The sequence below is a fragment of the Columba livia genome, chromosome Z, assembly GCF_036013475.1.
Source record: "Columba livia isolate bColLiv1 breed racing homer chromosome Z, bColLiv1.pat.W.v2, whole genome shotgun sequence".
NCBI classification, from domain to species: domain Eukaryota; kingdom Metazoa; phylum Chordata; class Aves; order Columbiformes; family Columbidae; genus Columba; species Columba livia.
Genome location: NC_088642.1, coordinates 1451573 through 1477518, shown reverse-complemented (window position 1 = coordinate 1477518; position 25946 = coordinate 1451573). Strand labels below are relative to the sequence as shown.

Genomic DNA, 25946 nt, shown 5'->3' with positions numbered 1-25946 from the left:
TTGTTCTTTCAATACTTTTCAAATAGCGAACGTGCCTCTTTCTTCTGGATGGGCTGTGCTTATTGAGATAGACATAGACAAGCTGTAGGCAAATAACAACTACTAAGCGCTTCGTACCCCATTTTATATTGATGCTTATCGAGAGCAATATCTTGAAAGTGCATCTTTCTCCAGGATTGAATGGTTGTGTAGAAATAGTATTTTCTCACCATATTCATGGGCTACGTTGGGGGTTACATCTGCAGTGGCAAAAATAAGCGTTCAGTCCTTTCTATGCCCTTGAAAAGTATGTTGGTAATAGAGGGAGGGGAGGGGGAACACTAATTGTGGCCAAACCTTATTGAAAGGATAAAAATAACAAGAAATTAATATAGTTATTGTCAAAGTAGAATAGTTGTAGCATACGTGTGAATTTGAATCAAAGCTCTTCTGCCACGGTGCCAGTTTATCTCCCAGTTCGCCCTGGCAGGAAGAGCCCAACCCAACGCACTAGAGCCCAATTAAAAGAACCCAACCCACCCAATTAAAAGAACCCAACCCAATGCTCAAGAATCCAACCCACGCAATTAAAAGAACCCAACCCAATGCTCAAGAATCCAACACACCCAATTAAAAGAACCCAACTCAATGCTCAAGAATCCAACACACGCAAGTACAAGAACCCAACCCAATGCTCAAGAATCCAACACACCCAATTACAAGAACCCAACCCAATGCTCAAGAATCCAACACACGCAATTAAAAGAACCCGAAGCACTAGAATCCAACCCCCCCCAATTAAAAGGACCCAACCCAATGCTCAAGAACCCAACCCACCCAATTAAAAGAACCCGAAGCACTAGAACCTAACCCACCCAATAAAAAGGACCCAACCTAATGCTCAAGAACCCAACACACTCAACCAACAGAATCCAACCCACCCTATTGAAAGAAACCCACCCATCTAGTTAAAATAACCCAACCCAATGTGCAAGAACCCAAGACATCTAATTAAAAGAACCCAACACACAGAATTACAAGAATCCAATGTGCAAGAGTCCAACCCAATGCTCCAGAACCCAGCACACCCAATTAAAAGAACCCAATGTGCAAGAACCCAACTCACCCAATTAAAAGAAGCCAATGTGCAAGAACCCAACTCACCCAATTAAAAGAAGCCAATGTGCAAGAACGCAATGCACCCAATTAAAAGAACCCAATCCAATGTGCTAGAACCCAGCACACCCAATTAAAAGAACACAACCTAAGGTGCCAGAGCCCAACGCACCCAATTAAAAAACCCCAACCCTGCACACAAGAACTCAACATACTGAAGTGAAAGAATCCAACCGAAGGTGTAAGAATGCAACTCGACCCAATTAAAAGAACTCAAGACATCCTATTAAAAGAACCCAACACACAGAATTAAAAGAACCCAATGTACAAGATCCCAGCCCACCCAATTAAAAGAACCCAATGTGCAAGAACCCAACCCACCTAATTAAAAGAACCCGGTGCTCAAGAACCCAACCCAGTGCTCAAGAACTCAACACACCCAATTAAAAGAACCTGAGCCAACACTTTGGGAATAGGCACAAATCAGATCTAAACATAAATACAACAGAAAACGCAGCAATTCCGGAAGAAAAAGGCAAGTGGGAACACACTGTGCTTTCTCATGTCCTGGCATTTCTCTCCAGGGTTACCCGATGGAGTAACTCTGGTGTAAATATCCTCGGAGGAGCAGAGACCCTGTGCACAATTGAGCAGCAGCTCGGTTAATGTTGCCTGGGGAAAGCAAAGACGCCACGTGGGTTTATAAAAGCAATAACGAGCCATTTCTTATCTGTATTTTAACCACCCGGATAATAACAGGCTATCCGTAGCAGCTCTCCTGATTATTGCTGTGTTTAAGATGAATGGTTGTACAGTTCAGCATTTCTCCATCCTACATCTGTTCTGGACCACGTGCAAGATGCGCAGTCGTGTTTATGGGGCGGAAATCGTGTTTATTCGCAATAAGGGAGGGGATGTAAAAATCACATTGGAGCGCTGATATCAGCTCAGGAACAGACAAACGAGGCGGGGAAAGGCTCTAGGCCACGAGGAGAAGCACAAGCGTTATTGGAACGTTGTCTCCGAAATGTGATTTTGCATTAAAATCAGTCGGAGCAAGTCAATTCCCCACCATAATCCTCCCCTTTGGGCCTGGAGTAGTTTTGACAAGATCCCCATCCTAATCCCCGGAGCGCCGTGTAATTTTACAAACTCCGACACAAGCGCTTATCCCAACCTTTGGGTTTTAACGTAGGTGCAAGTTAACCCCTTAATATTATTATATATATATATATCTATCTATATTTTCCATTAGTGGCTAACGGCTCATCCCGTTACGTAACTATTTCTAATCTTACTTAGTATAAAACAATAATAATATTCCATTCTTAGATACATCTTCTAGGCCACCGTGGGACTGCCCCAGTTTTATCTCCCAAGGCAGAGATATTGATTTGATGCTGGAATCAAATAACCCCAAGGCCGTTGCGTTGTGGTCGTCATGGCCACTAATGCTTTTTCTTGCTAAAACTCCTCCATTTGGAATTGCTAAAATTCCTCATTTTGGGGGTGGGAAGTGACTTGTGGCCCCTTGTTATTTGGTGGTTAATTCCATGAATTAATATGTGTATATAGATACACACACACATATGTATATTTAGATATATCTGCAGGTATTGTATTGGAAGATGAGCTTGTGGGAATACCAATTATAAAATAAAATATGAAGAAATAGATTATAAATAATTGAATTAAATGAAGAGGATCTTCTGGTTGGGAGACGCCATTGGGCAAACTCGTTGCTTTGGGTGAGAAATGATGATGTTTTAATAAAGGTAATTTCTAAGAATATGAAATGTTGAAGTGATTGAGAACGAAGGCGAAAAGGAAAAACCACTATAAGATGGTATTTGACTTATAGAAATTGCACCCAATTTCTCGATCTTCCTGCAAATTGATTTTCTTGTTGATAATTATTTTTAGTCTATTTATTCTCCTTACATCCTATTACATTAATGGACGTAATTGTGAGTTTTCAGGAGGTATTAATTGAACACAATGGTCAAACTTGGCGTCATCTCATTGAGACATAATTTCTAGTTGCGTTGCTGTATGTTGGTTTAAGTGTGTGGCTTGTTCTACTAAATGTATATATATTAATTATTTGCCAGCGTTAATGTTATTTTTATTGGTGCATAAGATAGTTCTTTAAAGATATTTAAAACGTAAAATATAAATTAATATATATATGGGCTATGTATAATTATATTCATAGACTCCATGACCTTAAAGTCTTTTCCAAATGATCCTATGATGTTTAAGTCATGTGGATATTCAGCTTTTTCTAATTTCCTCTAATCTTGATAAATTTCTTGCGTAAATCCCCAAATATTGTACTGAGAGGAAATCAATGGAGGCGAAGCTGAATCTTTCTATGGACGGACCTGAAAATTAATTGTTGAAATAAGAATCAGTGCTCATTACAATGCTGATAAAACACAGCGGAGAAATTGGGAGCTTGTCGGGTTTTTCTAACGACCTCGACATAATTGCCGCTATTTGCACAATTTCATATTTCACTGAGCTTCAAGCTTATTGATTTGGAAGGTTAAAACCAAACAAAACCTGCTCTCTATTTGCCCTAATCCTGATTTATCCCTCGGGTCAGTCGTTCTTGTTGCTCTTGTCCATGTTTATCAGTTAATTACAATTTATACTCATTATTACTTTAAAAAAAATGGCATTTAGTAGTAGAATTGTGAGTAATTTAAAGTGGGAAAGAAATGATGGCATTTGGGCAACAATACCTCAAAAATAATGTCTATATGTATATTTGTGTGTGGGGAATCTCCTCCCATTTCTATACTTATTATATAACAGAATAAACTTCATCGGCTTTGCTATCCAAAGGGGATATTGATATATTGATGTATTATTAATATCATTAAACTTCAGATGCTGTTGATATCACGGGAAGTGAAATTTCTAGAATATATCGCAAAATAGCTGCAAATATTTACCAGTGCGGACACCAAATGTCCTTTTCTGACTATTTTTCTTCCCTGCGATGACCAAGAAGGTGCCAAACAAAACGACTTGGTCTCTTCCATCTCATTTATCCCGTGGATCAATCGATATCAAGAATCCACGTTGCGTTTCCATTCAGACTTGGGCTATTTTGCTCCCAATTGTATCACAGCGGAGCATCAACCTTTAGGATGTTTTTTAGTGTTTTCTTAGGTCGTTTTGAAGTTTTCCAGATTAAAACATGGAAGAGCAGAGATCAGCCAGAGAAACGTGTATCCCACCAGGCACTCCGCTCGCCTGCGTCAAACTCAACGGGGATTTTCAAGCCTATTTGTAAGAGCTCAAGCACCTTCTCACTGTTGCAAACAACGCTGAATGATTTATTTGGGTGGAAAACACGCGATATCTTGACTTTCCTAAAGACGCTTTTGTTTCTCAGCCATCCGTCCTGCTTTTCATGAGCGCTTTTCTCTTCCCAAAGCCCAGAAATTGGAGGAATCTCCATTTTCAACAGGAATATTGTTACTCGAGTTGAAGCATCTCTATGAAATTCAATGGTTTTTGCTTTGGCCAAATAATTTGCCTGGCTGATAATTTTTGAATGTTCTGCCTCCAGATTGAATCTAAACCTCAAGATTAACGGAAACTTTAGGGGCCGGATTTAGTCCTTTCTCTAGGCTGAGGTTAATCCCCTGCCCTCCGTTTGATCCTAACAAGGCAAACACCCGCGGAAAGCACCACACGCTCGCGTTTGATCGCGTCCGACCCAACCGGAGGGTCAAACGGGGTATTTAAATCTATAAATCTATTTTGGAAGAAAGGTTTTGATCCCAAGACGAGCAGGAAAAGGGCTTTTTGGTGTTCGATACGTCGGAAGAAACTCTTCGTCCCTCTAACCTTTGTAAAGCTGCTAGAGGTCGGAGAATTTCGCGACGCTGCGTGGAAAATAGGCGGAGCTGGAAGGTGGGTTTTTAATGGTCACGTTTAATTAAAGGCGCTAATAAACTCCCAGTGCGTTGGGGAGAGAACCCCCAACTTGTGACTTGGCCATTGGGATCTTTTGATGTTATTTTGTTCCATTTCTTTGCACGTCTCTTCATGACTTGGGAGGTGGGAATTAGCTCGGCGGCGCTCCAGACGTCCCAACTATTATCACAACTGACAGCGAGGATGAAATAGATATCGCAATAATGACCCTTGGACGGCAAATCGGATCAAACACAACTACTTGGAACCAGCAAGAGTGGATTTATCACACTGGAAACAAACTCCCTGCAAAGCCGGCGACGAATAATCCCAAGTTTCCGCGCATACATACTTCACAAAGGGTTAATGAATCGTTAACATCTCTTTAATGACTAGTTAATCAGCTCTTAGGCTAGTGGAGGCTTGCAGATGAAGCAGATGCTTATAACCATCTGTAATATTTCTTTCGTTAGTCATTCGCTACGTGTTGTTCGTATTGGAGTAGATGCCTGGAGGGTGTTATCAATGCTCCACCTCATTGTTGTATCGCTTCAAAAAAAGTTGGACCAAAACACAATCAGATTCTCCATCCAAATTCTCCTTCTTGGTTGTTTCCCTCAATTCAACAGCATTTTTCTCCCATCTATTTTGCATCATTTTCGACTTTGAAATGCGTGTATATTCCTTACGATGTTTTTCCACAGCGCTTTATAAGTATTTTTAACACCCAATCACTTCGGGATGCTGTTTGTTACTTTGGAGCTTGGTTGCGCATTGATTTTCAATTAGATTAATGTGATTCTCAGGCGCGCTTTGCGTAGCAAAGTCTCGTTGTTTCTGCTCGCGTGGTTTCCGGCGTTATTCCCAATCAAAGTTACGCCTGAATCTAAATATTAAATCTAAATATTAGAATGTTTTCATCTTAGATGCATTGCTTAATTTCCAATGTTTGTCACTTGGCGATGCTGTAAATTGTAGAGCGGAGGGTGGGATTTTGGGGCAAAAAAGCAACATTTTGGTCGTCTTGGGACACGATCGCTAAGAGACTTAGTACTCATGGTGCCTTTTAATATGTGCCTTATATAATTTAAATAATGTAAGTATCATATCCTAATATAACAGTCTTGAAAAGCACGTTAATAATATCATTAGATGCGTCTATCTCTTGTTAATTGTTAACTGGGAGCAGAAGATCCGCTCTGAAAATGTGTGAGGTTCCAATTCAATCCAGAAATTAAAATACTATGGGGAAAAAAAAAGCCATTTTTTCTGGCTTATCTGAATTCCCAAAGTAAAATTACAGGGAAAAGAAATGAATAAATAATCGCAGGTTCTAGTTCTTCGATTTATCTGGTTCCAGCTTAACTAATCAAATAACTGCTCGGTCTGGGTCGTAAGCTGCTTTTCTCAATTTTTGTAGCAAAAAATATTGATTCGAGAAGCTTGAGGGGCTGAAGTATCTTTTTGCACCTTCTACATGGAAATAAGTTTCTATTTTATATCTTTTTAGCATCTCATTCTTAAGTTTTATTCTGTTGAGTTTAATCATGTTTCACTGCCACGTTTCTGCGCAAAATCTCCCCGTTCTAAGGGAGGAAAGTTAATTAATCCAGGTACTCGCTTCAGTAATTCCTAAATATAAGTATTCTTTAAAATCTAGGTTGAAATTATATTCCTAGTAATATTTGAAACATATGGAATCACAGAATGGACTGGGTTGGAAAAGACCTCAGAGCTCATCCAGTCCAAGCCTTGGTCCAACTCCAGTCCATTGACTAGATCATGGCACTAAGTGCCATGGCCAAGCTCAGTTTAAAAACCTCCAGGGCCGGTGAGTCCAGCACCTCCCTGGGCAGCCATTCCAATGCCTGACCACCCTCTCTGCAGAGAATTGCTGTCTAATCTCCAGCCTAAATTTAAGTTGAAGCCCCGTTGTCCTATTGCTGACTGCCTGGGAGAAGAGCCCAAGCCCCACCTGGCTAGAACTGCCCTTCAGGTAGTTCTAGAGAGTGCGGAGCTCAGCTCTAAGCCTCCTCTTCTCCAGACTAAACAAGCCCAGCTCCCTCAGCCTCTCCCCATAGGGCTTGTGTTCCAGTCCCTTCCCCAGTCTTGTTGCTCTTCTCTGCACCCGCTCCAGCACTTCAATCTCTTTCCTGAGCTGAGGGGCCCAGAACTGAACACAACACTCCAGGTGTGGCCTCCCCAATGCAGAGCACAGGGGAAGGATCACTGCCCTTGTCCTGCTGACCATGCTGGTTTGGATCCAGGACAGGATCCCATTGGCCTTCTTGGCCACCTGGGCACACTGGTGGCTCCTGTTGAGCTTCCTGTCCATGAGTCCCCCCAGGTCCCTTTCTGCCTGACTGCTCTCCAGCCACTCTGTGCCCAGCCTGGAGCGCTGCAGGGGTTGTTGTGGCCAAAGGGCAGCACCCGCCACTTGGCCTTGTTGAACTTCATCCCACTGGAATGGGCCCATTTTTCCAGTCTCTCCAGACCCCTCTGCAGAGCCCTCCTGCCTTCCAGCAGCTCCACACTCCCTCCCAACTTGGTGTCAAATTTGCTGATGATGGTCTCAATCCCCTCATCTAAATCATCAATGAAGATGTTGAACAGGACCGGACCCAACCCTGACCCCTGGGGACACCACTAGTGCCTGGCCGCCAGCTGGATGCAGCCCCATTCACCAGCACTCTCTGGGCCCGGCCCTCCAGCCAGTTCTTAACCCAGCAGAGAGTGCACTTGCCCAAGCCATGGGCTCCCAGCTTTTGCAGGAGTATATGATGGGAGACAGTGGCAAAGGCTTTGCTGAAGTCCAGATAGACCACATCCACGGCTTTCCCCTCATCCACCAGCTGGGTCACCTGATCATAAAAGGAGATCAGGTTGGTCAGACAGGACCTGCCCCTCCTAAACCCATGCTGGCTGGGGCTGATCCCTTGTCTACTGATTATTCGCAGTCAAATGACAATTTTAAGCCGTTCTGAAATATTTTTTTAGTCAAGATCTTTGAGGAGTCATTTCATGAGGGTGACATTAGAAATACACCGTTTTATTTTGTCTAATGCATGGGCGATAAATTATTATTTACTGAGAGTCAGTTTTGATATGGAACGGAAAGGGCATGGATGTGTTACATACATCACTGTGTGCCAGGAAAAACATCCCTGCATTCCGATGTTGGAAAAGCCTCAGCCCTTGAGTCCAGTGAATGTCTCAAATGTGATAACTCAAGTTCAGCACAATTTGACATCTTCATAACATTAGGACTTGATAAATTCTATTAAAATTACGAGGCAAAGTAAGCGCTGGGCCCTTAGCCAGACGCTCATTCACTGTTCGACTCTGTTAGCAAATGTCTTTCCTTAGAAGATCTAATTTCCCTTCTACTTCATAGTCCTATCATTCCAAATTAAATTGTTCCGACTTATATTTTTCATCCCTCAGCTTGTAAAAAGGCCTCTGGTGATTTGCAGGATCCAGGAGCCCCTAAATCATCGTTGAACAGAGATGAACTCGGCGCTCCCAGCGCGCAGAGCTCCGCTAGGCCTCAAAATATCTATGTAATAACTACAAGCTGACAGAAAATATCAACAATCTTTCAGTGTTGCATGAAATTATTTGGTACTTGAGTGGAGAGGGTCGGTAGGATGGTGTTTTAGGATAAAATGAGTTTTTGGTGTGAAATTTAAATGGTGGAAAGTGTTAGAAACCTTGAAAATTTTGAGAAGGCCCAACTTGCTTTTTCGGTTGTTCTGGGTAAAACGACATTGAGAATCAACCGCTTTGTGTTGTATTTGGAAACTATGATTAATATCTGTGTTTTCGCAGTAACTTTGTTCACATTCTGCCTGTGGAACACGACATCTGTGTTTGCTCTGGGAAGTAAATCCATTTGTTGGGCTTGTCAGAGGCGGTGAAGGAGAAACAGTGAATTAGGGCGTCGAGGGAGCGCGGCTGTGAACGGGAGCAAAGGAAAAGCAGGGGGCGGAAAAGGCCTCTCTGAGGTTTTGGGCTTGGCAGCTGAAATTCCGCACTCTGCAAAACATTCTGCACCAAACACAATAGGGAGTGATTTGTGAATATATTTTTAATGTAAAAAATAGAGTGATTTTTGCCCATCGTGGACACGGACACAAAATCCCGAGCTGGATGTGGCTGGGGATCCGATCTGTTGTCTGTTCAGTCCGTATATTAAATATTTAAACCATTCCAGGTGCTTTAAATTGTTCTTTTGGATCCTCCTCTTTTTTTGTCGGAGTCGATTTTGATTTTTGCCTTTAGCGGAGATTTGTTGGAAAAGTAACTTGATGACAAGGGGGAGTTTGATTGATTAGCTTGGAAGAGTCATTAATGTTAAGGAATAAGCTTTTTTAAGAAAAAAAGTGAGTTAAATATAATGCTAAGGGTTAGAAAAATCATTATATAATTAAAAAACCTGATTATATATGGAGGCAAACAACTGAAAACCCAAGTCTGGTGTGTTCACGGCCCTAATCCATCCTCGATCAGCTAAAAATGCCCCAGGGCCAGACGGTAAATTCGGCCTCATCCAACGTGTAGGCAAAGAGAGAGAAAATAATCGTAATGCTTTAAAACGAATGCCCACATTTGAACACGTCCTGCTGAACTTCCAGCGCCGAGGGTGCATTTCAGTGGTTTACAGCAAATAAACTGGCTGTGGAACAAGAAAGCCGAGTTTAGTGTGTTGCTCCAGATATTCTGCCGCCTTTATTGCTGCCAAGTATTAATCACTGCGGTGACTTGAGGGAGACTATAGAGGGATTTAAATGAAGCTGGTTGGAGTTATACAATATATCTAACAAGAATATTTCAATGAAACCCCAACATTCTCTAAATATTGACTGGAAATAACTAAACCCTTGGTGAAAGGAGCACGTAATATATCGTGCCGTATATTGACTACATAACGTAATATTTTAGCTTTATCTTGCAGGGGAGAATTAGCTGAGTCTTCTCAAGTTTGTTGTGAAGTCGGCTGAAAATTATCAGGAAATAATTTCTAAGGTGAAGATCTTAGACATTAGAAGCTGATGCAACTTGCTATTGTTTTTCAGTTATAAGTGTATTTTCTGAGCGACGAACCGGGCAATGACACAGCTATTGGAACTGGCATTAGAACGACATAACCCCATTGCTTGTCTGTCTTAAACCTGTGGCCGTGTTGCATTTTCATAGGAGAAGAGCATTTCCAGTTTGAAAAGAGACTCTTGGAAGTCGGGGGGTATGATGATGTTTATTCATCATGTGAATGTTGCTTTTCCATATACCTTCTGGGTTTTTAAGATGAAAATCAAGGCTGCAAAATAGGGATGAAAATGCAAAGAAAACTCGGTTGGCAGGTAAAATGGAACAGAAAACCGTGGCAAGTTTTACTGGTGCTTAAAGTCACCGGACAAGTTTGTGGTGTCCCACAAGCTCTTGGGTTTTGCAACAGCTTAAAGTGAAGGTGGCGAATGTAAAATGTTGTGTCATCTTGTTTTCTTGCTCTGATTTATTTGCACTTAACGTCCTTTTTGATGTTAGAAAGGTGGTTTTTAAACAGCTCCGTCCAAAACGCTGCTGTTGTCGCTCCGGGAGGGAAAGACGGCGCCTGATATTCACCTGTTATATGATTTTTCTCCTCCAAATTGACATTTGAGGTCAAGTACAAGGCTGGAGGATTCAACCAGCGCAGAACTCGCTGCATTTTAATGCACTTTATGGTGATGTTATTGCTTTTATTATTATATTTGTTTCTTACGGCAGAGAGCTCAACCCCGTCAGAAAAGACCCTTTTCTAAGCAGTTTTGTTGGCGCTACGGGCAAGAAAATGGCCCGTGATTCCATCAGCATCCCGGGCAAGTCAGGAGCACTGAAGTCATTGAGAACATGTATATAAATATATACAAAAAATAAGATAAAATTAGGCTTCTTGCATACAAGAGTTTGAAGAGTAACCAATGGGTGCCTGGACAGTTTTGATCTGAGATGGATTTTGTGTGACCGAGGCCACGATATGATGTAGCACGTCACGTTTTTTGGCTGGATCCCACCCCGGAAATAGGTTTATGGGTCACTCCGGTTTGCTAAACCGCTTTATGGACTCAAATGTAAAGCCTGAGGTTAGTCCTTACCCAATCCCTATGGAAGCAATGGGCAGAGAATGCTCCATTCACAGCCCCGTGCCAATGGAAGATAAAATACGCGTGGAAACCAGGGATAAATTGGAGAATAAAATGAAGGGATAAAACCAGGCATAAACTGTAGAATAAAATGAAGAAATTATGGGCAAATACCATCCAAATTTGTGCAGATTCTGGCTATTTTCTCTCCCCAACCCCAACTTAGGAGTATTTTGATGCTGTAGCGCTACCCTTCTCACCTCCCTATCCTTGCGCTTTGATAAATTCCAACTTGATATGCAGTACCTTGTGCCTGCGCCGCGGCGAACGGGTCCCGCGTGTGTGTTTGTGAGCAATAACGGCAACGACGGAGCCGTAACAACCTGGGAATTGCCGTAACTCAAGCGCCGCCGCCGCTAAACGGCCACTTACCCACAACGCCGGCCGCTGATTGAGGGTCGTCCGCTAACGCTCGATGAAACGCCGCTGGCGCCCGCGTTTCTCACGCCGGGATTTGCCGCTGTTCTCCCAGTTTAACAACCAACGGAGAGGTCGCTGCGCTCGGTTAATTCGTTTATTGCGCCGTATTTCAGGGTCGTCTCGTAAAAAGATACGTCGCACAATTCAAATGTTTCGCCGGTTTATTAGTGAATCTGTCAGACCCTAATTGCTCCCTGGTTTTAGTTGCTTTTCTGAGGAAGCCACTGATTTCTTGGGGGCGAGGGCAAGAGTAATTCTGTTAGTTTTAATGATTAGGAAAAGGAGGTGGAAAAGCACATTTAAATAGATCTATAAATAAATGCCGTGGGCTTATGAGGAAATGATAATTTTGGAACAGTATTGCTGCTTAGACCAGTAAAACAATTATAACATGATTCTTGTGTGTTCAACAATCCCATAATTTAACATCCCATTTAATGTCTCATTTAAGTCTCCTATTATTTCCGATGCGTGGTTTGCTGCGTGACTTTGGCTTTGGTGGACGGGCACCATAGTATCACGCGGAATTTGTCAGAACCGCTTTTCTGGTTGATTTGTGGTCTATTTTCTCTTGAGTTTTTGCCGTCGGGTTCAATATCTTGTGGGTGGGATAAGAGGAGAGGAGTTGGGTGTTTGAAGCCAAGAGCTGTGGGGTCAAATGTTGAGCTGTTGCACATCTCGTGGGTTTACAAAGTCTAAATGTCCCGTTGGTTTTATCTTTATTAACCATGTAAGATAATACCTAATGACTCTGAAGATCTCCAAGGTGGTTCTGAAGGACTTCAAATGAGGCAAGTCACAAAAATACCGTCTTCCATTTGTAGATTGTTATATCAAGAGTTGGCTGGTCCTCTGGGGGCATCTTTGTGCTGTGCGTTGTGGAAACCAAGACACTGCTCCAAGTGCAAGGCTTGAATGTAGAAGTGTAGAGACATGAGATGTTGAGATGTAGGATGTAGAGATGTGAGTCATGGGACGTAGAAATGTGAGACGTAGAATGTAGAAACGTGAGACGTAGGATGTTGAGACGTGGGGACGTGGAGACGTAGGTCGTGGGGACGTGGAGACGTAGGTCGTGGGGACGTGGAGACGTAGGTCGTGGGGACGTAGGACACCAGGTTGGAAGGGACCACAAACGGAATGGACTATATGATACTTGACCCAGCGAACTCTCAGCACACAAATGGGAGTACCTGTGTTTTTTTTAATGTTTTGAATTCGGGATTTTGACATCTGGCCTTTTTTAGGCTCTTCAGCGAGACAAGAAGTCCTGTTTTTTTCTTGCTTTTTTCCTGTTTGAGGAGCAGATTTGCAGGTTTTCTCGGCCTGGCTGTGAGCCACGAGCGCTGGCGAGGAGACCAAGAGATTTACACCCTCGGATTTGTGTATTAACAAGGACAAAAGCAGTAGGTGGGCTCTTCGGCGGATGCTAAAAATTTAGGATAATCTTTCATTTCCCCACACAGGTGTGTTGTGAACGCTACTGTGAACGGCGGGGAGTTACACGCCGAGAAATTCAGTATATCACGTCGGCTCGTTAATAAATATGAGCGCGTTTGTTGCTTTGAAGATCTGCTGTGCCTTGTATTTGAGGGATCAGCAAATAGTTTTAAGCTGAAATTGTGAGACAGGAGAGCTAAATCCAACCCATGGGGGCTGTAGGCGTGGAGCTCTGGAGATAATGTGCACGTAGCTATTAAGAGGTTATAATTTCAAGCCGTGACCTTGAGGAATGACAGATTCAGTTCGCATGAAATGCTGAAAAATCGGTAAAAGGATAAGAAACGATATCTTGAGGGTTGTACTTGAACGACTCACTTTAAATAGAGATTTTGGTTGTTCTCAGTGCGTGCGGGGTGCTCGGGAACAGCAGTTTTGTGCCGGCGCTTTGAATCGGAGAAGATCTGCGAAGATTAAGCAGAACTGACCATGAAGGCGTGGAATCCGTGATGAAAATCCCCCTCCAGCACAAATACGATGGAAAAAATAGATGGTTTCCACGCGTTGCGCCGAGCGCGGCCAGCAAGCGAGCCGCAGAAAAGGTGACAAGTAAATTAGATTTTAAAATTCTTGTTGTTTTGATAATCCGAGCTGACATTGGGAACGCAGGCCCCAGAAAAGTCTTTTTCACAATAATAAGTTCATTTATTTCCTGTGATAGGTAAGAGGCATCAAAGGGCAGGTCCTGGCTCTGTCTTTGTTCAGCTTGCCTTGGCGGAATTAGATCGCTGCCAGAAATCGGCACATCGGGCTTGCGCACAGCCCAAGTGTTTGAGCCTAAATGCTGCCTTAAATCCTCCCTTATATATCTATTTATACATTATATCTGTTTATACAGTTTTGGGAGCCTCACCTCAGGGGTCAAAACGGTGGTACCAGGGGCACAGGAATCACCTCAGGGCTCCAAATGGCGGCAGCGGAATCACCTCAGGGCTCCAGATGGCAGCGCCGGAATCACCTCAGGGCTCCAAATGGCGGCAGCGGAATCCCCTCAGGGCTCCATATGGCAGCACCGGAATCACCTTAGGGCTCCAAATGGCAGCACCAGGGGCACCAGAATCACCTCAGGGCTCAAAATGGCGGCACCAGAATCACCTCAGGGCTCAAAATGGCGGCACCAGAATCACCTCAGGGCTCAAAATGGCGGCACCAGAATCACCTCAGGGCTCCAAATGGTGGTACCAGGGGCACCAGAATCACCTCAGGGCTCCAAATGGTGGTACCAGGGGCACCAGAATCACCTCAGGGCTCAAAATGGCGGCACCAGGGGCACCAGAATCACCTCAGGGCCCAAAATGGTGGCACCAGAATCACCTCAGGGCTCCAAATGGCGGCACCAGAACCACCTCAGGGCTCCAAATGGTGGCCCTACAAGTGCTGAGAATGGCGGCACTGGAATCACTTCAGATCTCAAAATGGTGGCCCTAGGGGCGCCAGAATCACCTCAGGGCTTGAAATGGCGGCCCTGGGGGCACCAGAATCACCTCAGGGCTCAAAACGGTGGCCAGAGGGGTAGCGGGATCACCTCACACCAAGAAAGGCCTTGAGGACTTACCCGCAAGAACATCAAAACTCATTTCCCAGCATGATAACTGAACGCTAAACACAAGTTGCAGAAATAATTGTCTGGCCCGTAAAACGCGTAGGCTGGAAAAGCTCATCGCAGTTTGGTTCTCCTGAAACTAGGCCAAATGCTTTGTTTGGCTCGGAGTTTGGGATAAATGTGGCTGGAAGCATCTAAGCTGCTTTTCCTCTGCTGGCACAAAGCGGGATGAGTCACATCTCAATCCAAAATCCATGAGACGTGTGCCAAGAGGACAGCAAAAAACCCCATGTTATGCAGATTTGTACTTCTGACACTTGTTCAATGGATTTTAAGCATAATAGCGTCTGTTTAAAGTCTTCCTTTATTATCTTTTTAGAGTATCTGGTGATGGTGGTCCTTAAGTTTTCTTTACAGGAGCACAAACACACTTGTGTAATAATTAATTCTATAATAATTAAAATAATAGTGTACACAATAGTGTACTTTGGTTGATCCAGAGCTATTTGGACCTCGCCACCGCGTCGTAAATAATTTCTTGGATCTCAATCCAAATTTTAACGCCAAGCCCACGTCGATCTTTATCTCCTACAGGTAAGGTCATAGACCAGAGTCATCTGTGTTGAAATCCAACTTCATAAATCAAACTTCCAGACTGGAAATCATAAATCAACAATCACAAATCATTGAGTATTCCCCATTTCACGGTGGTTTTGGACGTGACGTGATCTACCAGAAGCGACCGCGTCTGTGCGTTGAATTCAAGGGGGAGGTTTGCCCGGATTTATAGTGGTCACGAGCTCTTAATTGGTGAATTGATGAATCCCATCTGGGAAGCCTTGGGAGATGGGGGCTCTAATTTAGGCAGAGAGGCCGAACGCTTGTGCATTAACACTGTTAATGTATTTTTAGCTTGGCCATGTGAATTTGATGGAAAAGGAGTGCTAATCAGAAGAAACCATCCCTGGTTTCCCATATGTACCCTGCCAGTAGTTGAAGCAAAGAGAGCGACTGGAGACGAGGCCCGTAGAGAAAATTAGCGGCTCCTCGCAAACATTTTGTGTTTCCTGGCTGTTAATTATTATTACTTGAAATTATTTGAGCAGGTTGAATTATTTCCAATATGAGCCACAACTTGAGGAGCGCTGGAGCTTTGTGTTGAAAATAAGTAATAAGAAATAGGCTTCTGATGACTTGATTCTTCGTCTGCTTTTGAAACATGGGGCTGGTTCCATCCTTGGCTTGTCAGACAATGGGGCACCTTCCTCTTCATCACTTTGCACCGAGGTGCCTTTGCTGGCAGATTGGTTTAAATTGCATCTATATGAACCTTAACTGCTTAAAGTTCATATATAAAACATACAAAGGCCTAAAGTATCTTAATAATATTTTATTGTGCCATTTAACCCCTTCCCTTTTGTGTCCTTGTCTGATGGGCGGTACGAGGAGTTTCTTCTCAATCAGAAATGTGTCCAGCTCTTCATCAGTTCTATCTCCTCGGAGACGTGCGGCCTCTAGTCCCGTAAGATGGGGTTTACAGTTAAGCTCGGTTTTATTTAGCTCCCATTTCTGTGAGCTCACCCGAACGCCACATCCACGCTTGAATTATTTGGTGGAGCCCGTAGGTTTTGTGTTCCGCCACTTGTGCGAATTACTCACCGTAAATCTTTTCAGCCTTGCAAACAGGAGCTGGGAAAGAAACACGAATATAGAGTAAATAAAGTATCGCAGCTCTTTGGAAACCAGCCTGTGGAAGAGAGAATTAAAGAGAAGTTTCTGAAATATTTACATTTTGAGCTTCACTCATCCATGCTCGTTTTCTTTCTTATTTTCTGAAGCAAGCAGAAGGAAATCACTATTTTCATTACCTTGGTTTCTCGCCCTTCAGCTATTATGTGAATTGAAAAATATAAAAGGTCTTGTCTTGATGTTAAGTAACCTTGCAGACTTTAATTTGAAACAAATAAAGCATTTAAAGCAGTTCTTCTCCTGGGGATTTTACTGAGCGCTACTAAATTGCTGAATATTTAATAGCCCGATGTGTTCCAGGCCCTGCGGCCTGTCCCCCAAATGATAAGCCTTGTTATTAAGTGAACTTTAATTGCTTAATAATTGGGTCTTCGGGAAGGGAAGATGGGGATCCCGATAGGCTGCCGAGTAAATCAGAGTTGGGTCCGGCTTACAATTAAGCTTCCTAAGGAGCTTTGGGAAGACCAAGGGATAGTTTGAAAATCTTGTCTATTAGGAGAGATAAACCAGTTTTAAACACAGCCCTAGACAAAGGTAATTAGTGTCTTTTTCACCCCCTCTGTTTTTTTTGCAGCATCTTGATCTGTTCTGCGTGAATTTTATGATGTTTTCTTTAAACTCTTAAAGAAAAAGTGTTGGGATACATGCGGAAAGGGGCAAAGCATGAGCAAGCCCATCCTTTTAGTCATGTTTTTTACAGTAAATTATTAGATTTGTGTCTTTCCTCCTAGGAAAATCTGCACTTTTCAACAGTTTTCCATCACTGTTCATACTGTGTTTATCTTAATATTTTATTTTACTTCTTTTTAATTAAAGTGTTGGACGCTTCTAATTTTCCAGCTTACAGTTTGGAGATGCTCTGGGACACAGGAGCGACGTGTTTAAGGAGGAGAACTGAGACTAGAGATGGGTGGTCAAAATATCCCCAGAAAATGAGGGTTTGAATCAGGAAATGATCCTGGGGCTCCCACTCAAATGCATTTTTCAATACATGATTGTTCCCCAGTGCATCACTTCTGCTGAACATTTGGTGGTATTTTAATGGGTCATTTCTAGGGGATTGTCCAGGGCTAGAGCCAAATAGGGTCCCCAAAATACATCCCCACCGTCTCCACAAGGGACCTATGAGAGGGACTTTTGACAAGGACGTGTGGTGATGGGACAAGGGGTGATGGCTTTAAACTGAGAAGAGATTTGGATGAGATCTAAGGAAGAAATTCTTCCGAATGGGGATGGCGAGGCCCTGGAGAAGTTGTAGATGCCCCAGTGCTGGAGATGTGCCAGGCCGGATTGGACGAGGTGGGCAACCTGGTCTAGTTGAAGATGTCCCTGCCCATGGCCAGGGGTTGGAGTAGATGCATTTTAAGGTCCCTTCCAACTCAACCTGTGTTGTTATTCTATGATTCTTGTTCTTGTGGGTTTTTCTCTAGCACGTGAAGGACCTGGGCCTCATGGTTTTGCACCGAGTGAGGTCGGGGCATCTGGGCATTGCGCGGTTCAAGCTCCAACCTCTTCTCTCCTGCCCTCATGAGTCAAATGTTTCACGGAAAACAGACACAGGCTGTTCCTCATGTGAAATATTTCATTGAACAGAGGCTTTGTAGAGTATTCTTCCTTTGATTTGGAGGGAAGGAGAAATACAGCAAGGTGCAACTGTAACGTTTCCCAACCTTCCATAGGTTTGGTAGTGCCTTCCTTTGAACGCCCCCCTGCTCTGAGCGGTTCAAATTGTCATCTCTGTCCTGTGCAATTTCTATTTCCAGCAGCTATATAATTGTGTTTTGGTTTTTCTTTTCATATTTGCAGGACCACTGAGGTTCCTTTCCCAGACGGAATCGGTCACGGCTTTCGCAGGAGACACCATCCTGCTCAAGTGCGAAGTGGTTGGAGAGCCCATGCCCGTGGTTCACTGGCAGCGGAACCAGGAGGACGTGTCCCCGAACCCGAGTGACCCACGCGTGGCCGTCCTGCCCTCCGGGGCTCTGCAGATCAGCCGCGTCCAGCACGGGGACAGCGGCATCTACAGGTGCTTGGCCAAGAACCCGGCCAGTTCTCGCACCGGGAACGACGCCGAAGTCAGAGTTTTGGCAGGTAGGAACTTGGATTCTTCTCCATCATCTTGTTCTCACCTCACCATGTCCTTTGATTCTTGGAAATGCAGTTTATCCCACCTTGTTCCCAGTTCCTTCTACAAACTTCCAAGGTCTTCTTCATATGGAAGAGCTTGTAGACCTTTAGAAGCACTTGGACGTCAAGGTGAGGAGTTGACACCTTAGGAAAATATTTTTGCTTTCTAACTTGAAGCACATAATTTAGATGTGTGTGAAATTGGTCTCTTTGGCATGGTCAATGGGGAGGGACGAGTCCTTCCCATCACCCAGAGCGCTCGCTGGGAGAGTTTGTGTCGCTTCATGAACTTCAAAGTGATTTGTTGGGACCAGCTGTTGAATTTCCCTACTCGAAGTGAGGTTATTTGGGTAATTCAGGGCCTGGCGTGACCTACCAAGGTGCCCAGAGCACCGTTTGGGATCTGACGGAGTTTAAATGGGACGCATGATGTTCCCAAATTCACGGCTGAGCGAATGTAGAATCACAGAATTGTTCAAGTTGGACTTTAAAGATCAACTAGTCCAGCCCCATCTTGGTCTCCCTCTTAATAAAGTCATCAGCTATATCGATGGTTATCACTGTGCTTTAATATCAAGATCTGAGCAGTAAAATAAAGATTTGAAGAAGGTGTTGTTGCAAAATCTCCTCGTTATACATAATAACTAATAGAATATTTTTATATATGCATCTTGTAAGCAAATGTTAAGTGATTTCTCACCAAGTGAGAGGTAACTGAGCAAGATCTTTAGACTACCGAGCTGGCCTAGACGCTCCAGAAACTACTTAGGCCAGGATCAGTCCCAAAGAGTCTCTGATCATCTGCGGGTGGATTGATGTTTCTTTGCCCAGGTTTGGCCGTTAATGTCCTGACTGTCTATAGGAGAGAAGGGGATTAACTGATCTCTTCCCAGCATGTTAAATTGAATATCAGGGAAATGCTGGAGCAAATAATGAGAAAAACATGTAGCGAGGAAGCAACCGAGTCGGTCAAACTTTGGCTTAGGGCGAACAGCACAAGTCCCATCTCAGGATAACATGAGCAGCCAGAAACTCTTAGAAGAAATAAGCGATGCTCCAGAAACAAAAATTCAGATGTTATTGGGTCTCTTGGGAATGTTGTTCTCACGCTTTGATGGTTCAGAAATATCTGATATTTTGCTGCTAAATCTGCGTCTCCTGTTTTCGCTTGTTGGTAGCAAACCGTCTTCAGTTGAGTCCTCTAATTAGCGGAGGTAGAAATACCCTCGTTGGCCTTTTTCCCCTGATTAGTGGGGAGAAATGAAAACTAACTCTTAAATCCTATTTGAAGGAATAGGCGACAAACCAAAAAGTTCAGGTAGTGTATCATAACTCTGTTGTTTTAAATGATTTGTCCACGGCTAGTTGTTGTGATTTATTTGAGGGAATTAATTCCTAGCTCAACTCATTGCTTCTATAAAATAATATCATTCAAATAAAAGAAAACTCAATAAAATAAGTCCCAGCATCTGGGTGATTCCTCCATCCAGCTCCCCACATGAATAGCACTTGATAAGCCAGCTATAGTTTGACCTTTAACCAAAAAAAAGGTGAAACTCAAAATACTTTTATTAATAATCCTGGGGAATGAGCTATTTTGCCTCTCTCCCCTGGATAAATCTGATTAGCGTGGAATTCATCTCTTGCATAATAAATACAAATATCAGTTTCTTGTGTTCCAGCAGCTCGCCCAGTTGGAAATAAATAGAACCCAGCAACGTCCCTTCCCTACAGTAGTAATACATTTTATTTTCTATTATTCTTTTACCTCAAGATCTCAAAGAACAAGTCAAGGGGTTGTAAATATTTGTCCCTTCGTTATGGATGAGGAAAGCGTCTCGCAATAAATCATTAAAGCGAGAAATGGGACCCCTGATGTATCGTCTTGCGTTCCAGCAGCGACTCCACATGGATTTAGTGAATATACTTTGAAGTTCCTACAACAAGGAGAACGTCTTAACGCCCCAGTTCATTATGGTGTTAATATTTTAACCACGTGCATCCTTATTATTATAAATCAAGTTGTCCCGGCAAACGTATTATCCAAATACATTTGGAAATGTTTTCCTGGGTACGACACCACGGGAGGACTTTGTCAATTGAACGACACGACGTAACTCAGTTCAGTGAGATGCCGGACAATGGGATGCAACATATTTTTATAAAAGTTTCATTTTTTCAGTATATAATTTAGTTAAAATACTCCAGGTATGTTTTTCTGAAGTGCCGAAGAGCCGTATCCAAGTGAACTTCGTTTTCCTTGGCGAACCCAAATAAGTTACCTCAGCTTGAGTTCCACGTGCTCCAAGACCAATTTAATGTGAGAATAAATGAATCCTCAACTCTTATTAATGACATTGAGACAAATCTGAGGGTTTGTGGAGAGAACCATTGGTAGTTGACTCTCAAATATGCTCGTATAACATGAAGGAGCCTTTGACGTTTGGGTTCCCTCCAGTTCAACCATTTCTCATGTTGGTTCCCGCTTAGTTCAACTTGGCCTTGGCCTTTTGGTTTTTGGGGGCTGTTCAGTCAATGATGTCCCTCAAGAACACGCCAAATTTTGCCAGGTGGGGAAGAAAAATCCCAATATTATTGGTTTTCATGACTTAACATCTTCCATCTGAACTAAAATACTCATTGAAATCAAATAGAACTTGTTTGTGGTTTCAGAACTAAGCGCTTCTGAAGGGAAGACAATCCCATAATAAGATCTGGAGTCCGGCACGTTTGGTTCGACATCTGCCATAAGAAAATGAAGTCGTTTCTTGGCATGTGGTTTTGTTTGCTGGGATTTCAGCCGCAGTCAATGGGATTTGGGTCTGTGTTGTCCCTTGGGTCATTGTCACCCACCCATGGCAGTTGGATTTAAGCCCACAGCTTAAGTTTTAAGCCTGGCCCACCTCTTGGGTCAGGCAAAGGAGAATTTAAAGCATTCATCTTTCTATTTATTCCCTCTCAATTCCAATTTTTCAAGTGATTTCATTCTTATTTTCTCTGCTTTCTTTTCCTTCTCTCACCCATCGTATTATCGAACTTCCCCCTCGCAGCTCCAAACCAGTGGCGTTAATCCGCTCTTAACCTTAACTCTGGTTTTCCAAGACCCGGCTTTAATACCAGGCTGTATCCGGTCTGTTCTCACTTTCCCAAAAGCTGGTATTTATTTCTGCCTTCAAATTGCTCCTTGGGGTTCAACAAGCGGCTCCAAGTTTGTCATTTGATAGACTTTCTGTATGAAAACTGTGGGGTTTTGGGTCTGTTATTGATCAGTTGTTCCAACAAAAAGAATACATATCTATATATATAGATAGATAGATAGATAGATAGATATTTTAATGGATGATCAATGCTTCTTTTGCTCTCGTAGATCCAGGTCTGCACCGCCAACAGTTCTTCCTGCAACGCCCATCGAACGTGGTGGCCATGGAAGGGAGAGACGCCGTTCTGGAATGTTGCGTCTCTGGGTACCCCCCTCCCACCTTCACGTGGCTGCGAGGAGACGAAATCCTGCCCATCAGGTAGCTCAACCCTTCGGGGATCTCATTTTTCACGCTATTACACATTTCTTTGAGCAAAATATTGGTATCAAACCACCATAACGCTTTAAATTCTATGGGGAGAATGTGGCGGTCATGACATTTTTTCCTCCTCGGTGATGAGACTGGACGTGTGGCTCGTTATAGCATGATTCACCATATATATTACTATTTTTCTAGATAGATAAAGCACCGTAACATGCTAGAGACATTTATTCTCAATGTTTCAGGTCCAAAAAGTATTCGTTACTGGCTGGGAGTAACCTGCTCATATCCAACGTGACCGACGATGACTCCGGGACCTACACGTGTGTCGTCACCTACAAAAACGAGAACAGCAGCGGCTCCGCCGAGCTCTCGGTGATGGGTGAGTACACGAACTGCACCCAGTTGGCTGTTCTCAGAGCATTTGATATGATTTTAATCAGATTTTAGGTTTGAATCGCTCCCTTTTGCTGAACAACTTGATTTTCATACCTCCGACAAGCTGCAAACTCTCCAAGTTTTGATCAGATGGAAATCAAGCCCTCCAAGTCTTTCAGTACCTCCCGCCACACTCTATAAACAGCTTACAATATCCAATATTAGTTGCTACCGCCATTTGTTTCATATACGCTCCTTTCCCTTGGTTTTGCCTTCTCAAATCCTTATTTTTAGCACTAGAAAGAAGACAAGAAAATAGCATATTAGCGTCTTCTCACCAAATTAACAATAGTTTAAGTAAATTTGTAGAGCAGCGATGGGTTCCTAGTGTTAAACGTTAAGCAAGCGCCTTCCTCAACGTCCTTCCCCACGGCAAATATTAATGCAATCTAAAATATGTTTAAATCTAATAGCTGCCTCTTATTTTTGCTTTATTTAAAGCGCCGAACAATAGCAGAGCGCATTAGCCTTGTTCAGGCAGATCTAACGAACGGCGTAGTTAATGCTTCGTCAAACAATAACGTGTTTCAATGTGCCGTTCATTTGCCGTTCTGGCTTTAAAGCTTGTGCATGAAAAATACATTCATTAGTGAACAGAACATTAATTTGGATTATCGGATATGCCGTGCTTGCATAACAATATCCTTTTATCAAGCCATAATCAAATATAATAATTACTGATGGTGGAGGGTTCACTTGTATTTCTTCAGGTGCGTTAACGTAATTTATTGTTTTACTGGATAAAAATAAAAATGCGCCTTTATAATTGCCAGAGTTCATTTATTCTGGACTTGTTTTCATTCTAATGAATCAAATATTGAAAAGGCAGGTAAGTTGTTAGGCAGGATACTTTATTTGTCTTATTGAAAGATGTTGATCTCCAATCTAGGCTTGAGAAGTAGAATCAAATTCCATTGATAACTGCAATCATTATCGGCGGGAGCAACTGCGGCTTGAGCATCATCGCCCCGATTATCGTGTCAACATCGCTGACCGCGCGGTCCCCGTGAAAATGAATAGTGGCTTTGCATCTAATTGCTTTCTGTACCTTTTGAATAATGAAGTCCCGCCTGTGGAGCCTCTTGCTTTGGGTTCCGCTGCAAGTTTGTGTCACGGTCCCTTTGGCGATGGACTCGTGATGGTTCTTTCACCTTGACCTCAGAGCGCTAAATTAAGGCGACCAAAATGCCAAGGGGTTATAATTCAATCAAGCAGTGTTACTTTATTAATTTGCCCGTAAAGCGGCACGCGATAGAGAGTAAGAAAAGAAAGGGGAAAGAAACGGGGAAAAGCAAAGGTAAAGATGAGAAATGAGGTTGTGTTTATCACCAGTTGATTTCCCAAGGTGTCCCTCTGGTCTCCGGTCCCGTGGAGTCCGGCCGGTTCTCCGTCGTGGTTCGGGATCCTCTGGTGGGAAGATCTTCAATGGTGTCCATTCTGGAGTCACCTTTTATGCTTCTTCACCCCCTCGCTCCCATTGTTTCAGGCCAGTCTCCGCCTAGACTTCGCAACCCAGGCTCGTATTGCGCAAGCTCAAGAGATCCACGCTTTCTTTTGCCGACGCTTACGTGTCCAGCATTCAGGGGTCTTTCTGTGGTCCGTTGGGTGAGCTCAGGACCCTTGGCGAGCTGCTGGGCATGCTCCTTTGCGTTGGCCATTGTTTGGGGGAGCAGGTGGGGGACACATGTAATGAGGCTGCAGGTGAGAACACATCTTGTATTGTCCCTGGGTCAAAGAGACCCTCATAACAATCACTTTCAGGAGGCGGGGGCTGGTTTGGCTGGAGAAGCAGAAGTCCACACAGCAGCCATTGTTAGCAGGAGACCCCGTATCGGAGAAACAGTGCAACACGATGCTTCTCCTTGGGCCTCTCTCCAAATCATTGTCCATCTTTCTTTCGGTCTCAGCTTCAGTTCCCTAAGTTCTTGGTGGCGATGTTCAGGCGAATGCTGCTCCATCTTTGGACCCACTCGCACAGTTTGTCACGTAGAAATGACAGGAACGTGAATTTTCCTGCACTTGGCAACATGAAGATGGAATTGCAAGAGAGCGCTAAGCATGAAACTACAAATGAAATATAGTGTATATTGGTATTAATAACAGCAAATCAAAGGAAATTACAGGCTCAAAATGGAGCGATGGTGACAGCAAAGTATCTGTCTTTCCTTTATCTAGGCCGCTCATTTGCTCAGAATCTGTTTATTTGTCAAAACCCTCAAATGCGCTCAAGTCGTGTCATCATTCTATCTCCTAAACAGAATAATTAATTGATAGTTTTGTGTTTTCTTTGGCTAGAAACAAATGTAGATACTTCTATGCGTTTCCTTAGAGTTGTAATACATGTTTATTTAACAAACTAGAAGTTGCGCATCAGTATTTTGTTGCCTTTTTGAATATTGATGTGATCTTGTATCTGTAAAACAAAGAGGAATAAGGGACATATTTGCAGTCTGAATGGAAACAAAAATAACAATTGAATAATTATGTCTGAAGTCCGAGGAGACAACATCGGATCAAAGGGAATCCCATCACGTGGTAACGAGATGCTTTTGATGTTTTAAATACCGAGGCAATTTGCAAGAAAAGGAGAATTTCACAATGAAGTTGTTTGAAAGAGCTCAAAATAACTATTTCCATGGTGGACGTAGACCTAAAATGGCAAGAGGTGAAAGAATTTGGTCTGAAAATGGCATAAATCCAGCAATAACAAGTTTTCTGTACCCTATCCCTACTGGTGGGATCTCTGACATTGGGAAAAATCCCTGGGATTTCAGGTCCTGGTAAATCAGATATGTAGATCTAATTACATCTACATCTAAATCTATCAAATCTATCTAAATCTATCTATCTAATCCAAACGACTCGGCTGCAATTCGGAAGCGGTTTTGTTCTGCGCAAATGCCTTTTATTGGGGAGTTTTTAACACCAAGTGTTAGTTTTGTTGGCTGGTTCAAATAATTCTCTGTAATGACCTCGACATGTGGTGCGAAATCCATCAGTCAACCCATGTGAGTCACGGAAACCAGTGTGACACAACTACCCGAGCTTAGGAGCACCAAAACCACCAAAACGAAGCAGAAAATAACCCCTAAACTGGCGCTTTTCCTCTCTAATCCCATTTTCTGTCTCATCTCCCGATCCCGCGGTTAAATAGAAACATCGATAGAAAATAGAAACATCGATATCGTCCGTAGAATCGAAGAATCGTAGAAGAGTTTGGGTTGGAAGGAGCCATCAACGCTCATCCAATGCGACCCCAACCATGAGCGGGGACATCGGAAAACACCAAACTCAAATATTTCAATAAATCTTTGCGAAGAAACGTCTTTTTGGGGGGTGTTGATGTGGGACAGGCCACCCAAGCTCTGTTGGGAATATCCAGTTGACCTCTTGCAATCTAAGGCGGTTTCTCAGTTGCTGGGCTTGATGGATCAATAA

The 25946-nt window shown here is 43.2% G+C and overlaps 1 protein-coding gene across 4 annotated transcripts in view; it reads left to right on the top strand.

The window, feature by feature from the left end:
* LOC135577386 (netrin receptor DCC-like) overlaps nucleotides 1-25946 on the top strand; it is a 284177-nt gene that overhangs the window by 93769 nt on the left and 164462 nt on the right. For all 4 annotated transcript variants that reach the window (XM_065046801.1, XM_065046800.1, XM_065046799.1 and 1 more), the window contains exons 3-5: nucleotides 18229-18513; nucleotides 21917-22067; nucleotides 22316-22452. In XM_065046801.1, the coding sequence (XP_064902873.1) occupies nucleotides 18229-18513; nucleotides 21917-22067; nucleotides 22316-22452 (573 nt within the window). The remainder of the gene's footprint in view (nucleotides 1-18228; nucleotides 18514-21916; nucleotides 22068-22315; nucleotides 22453-25946) is intronic.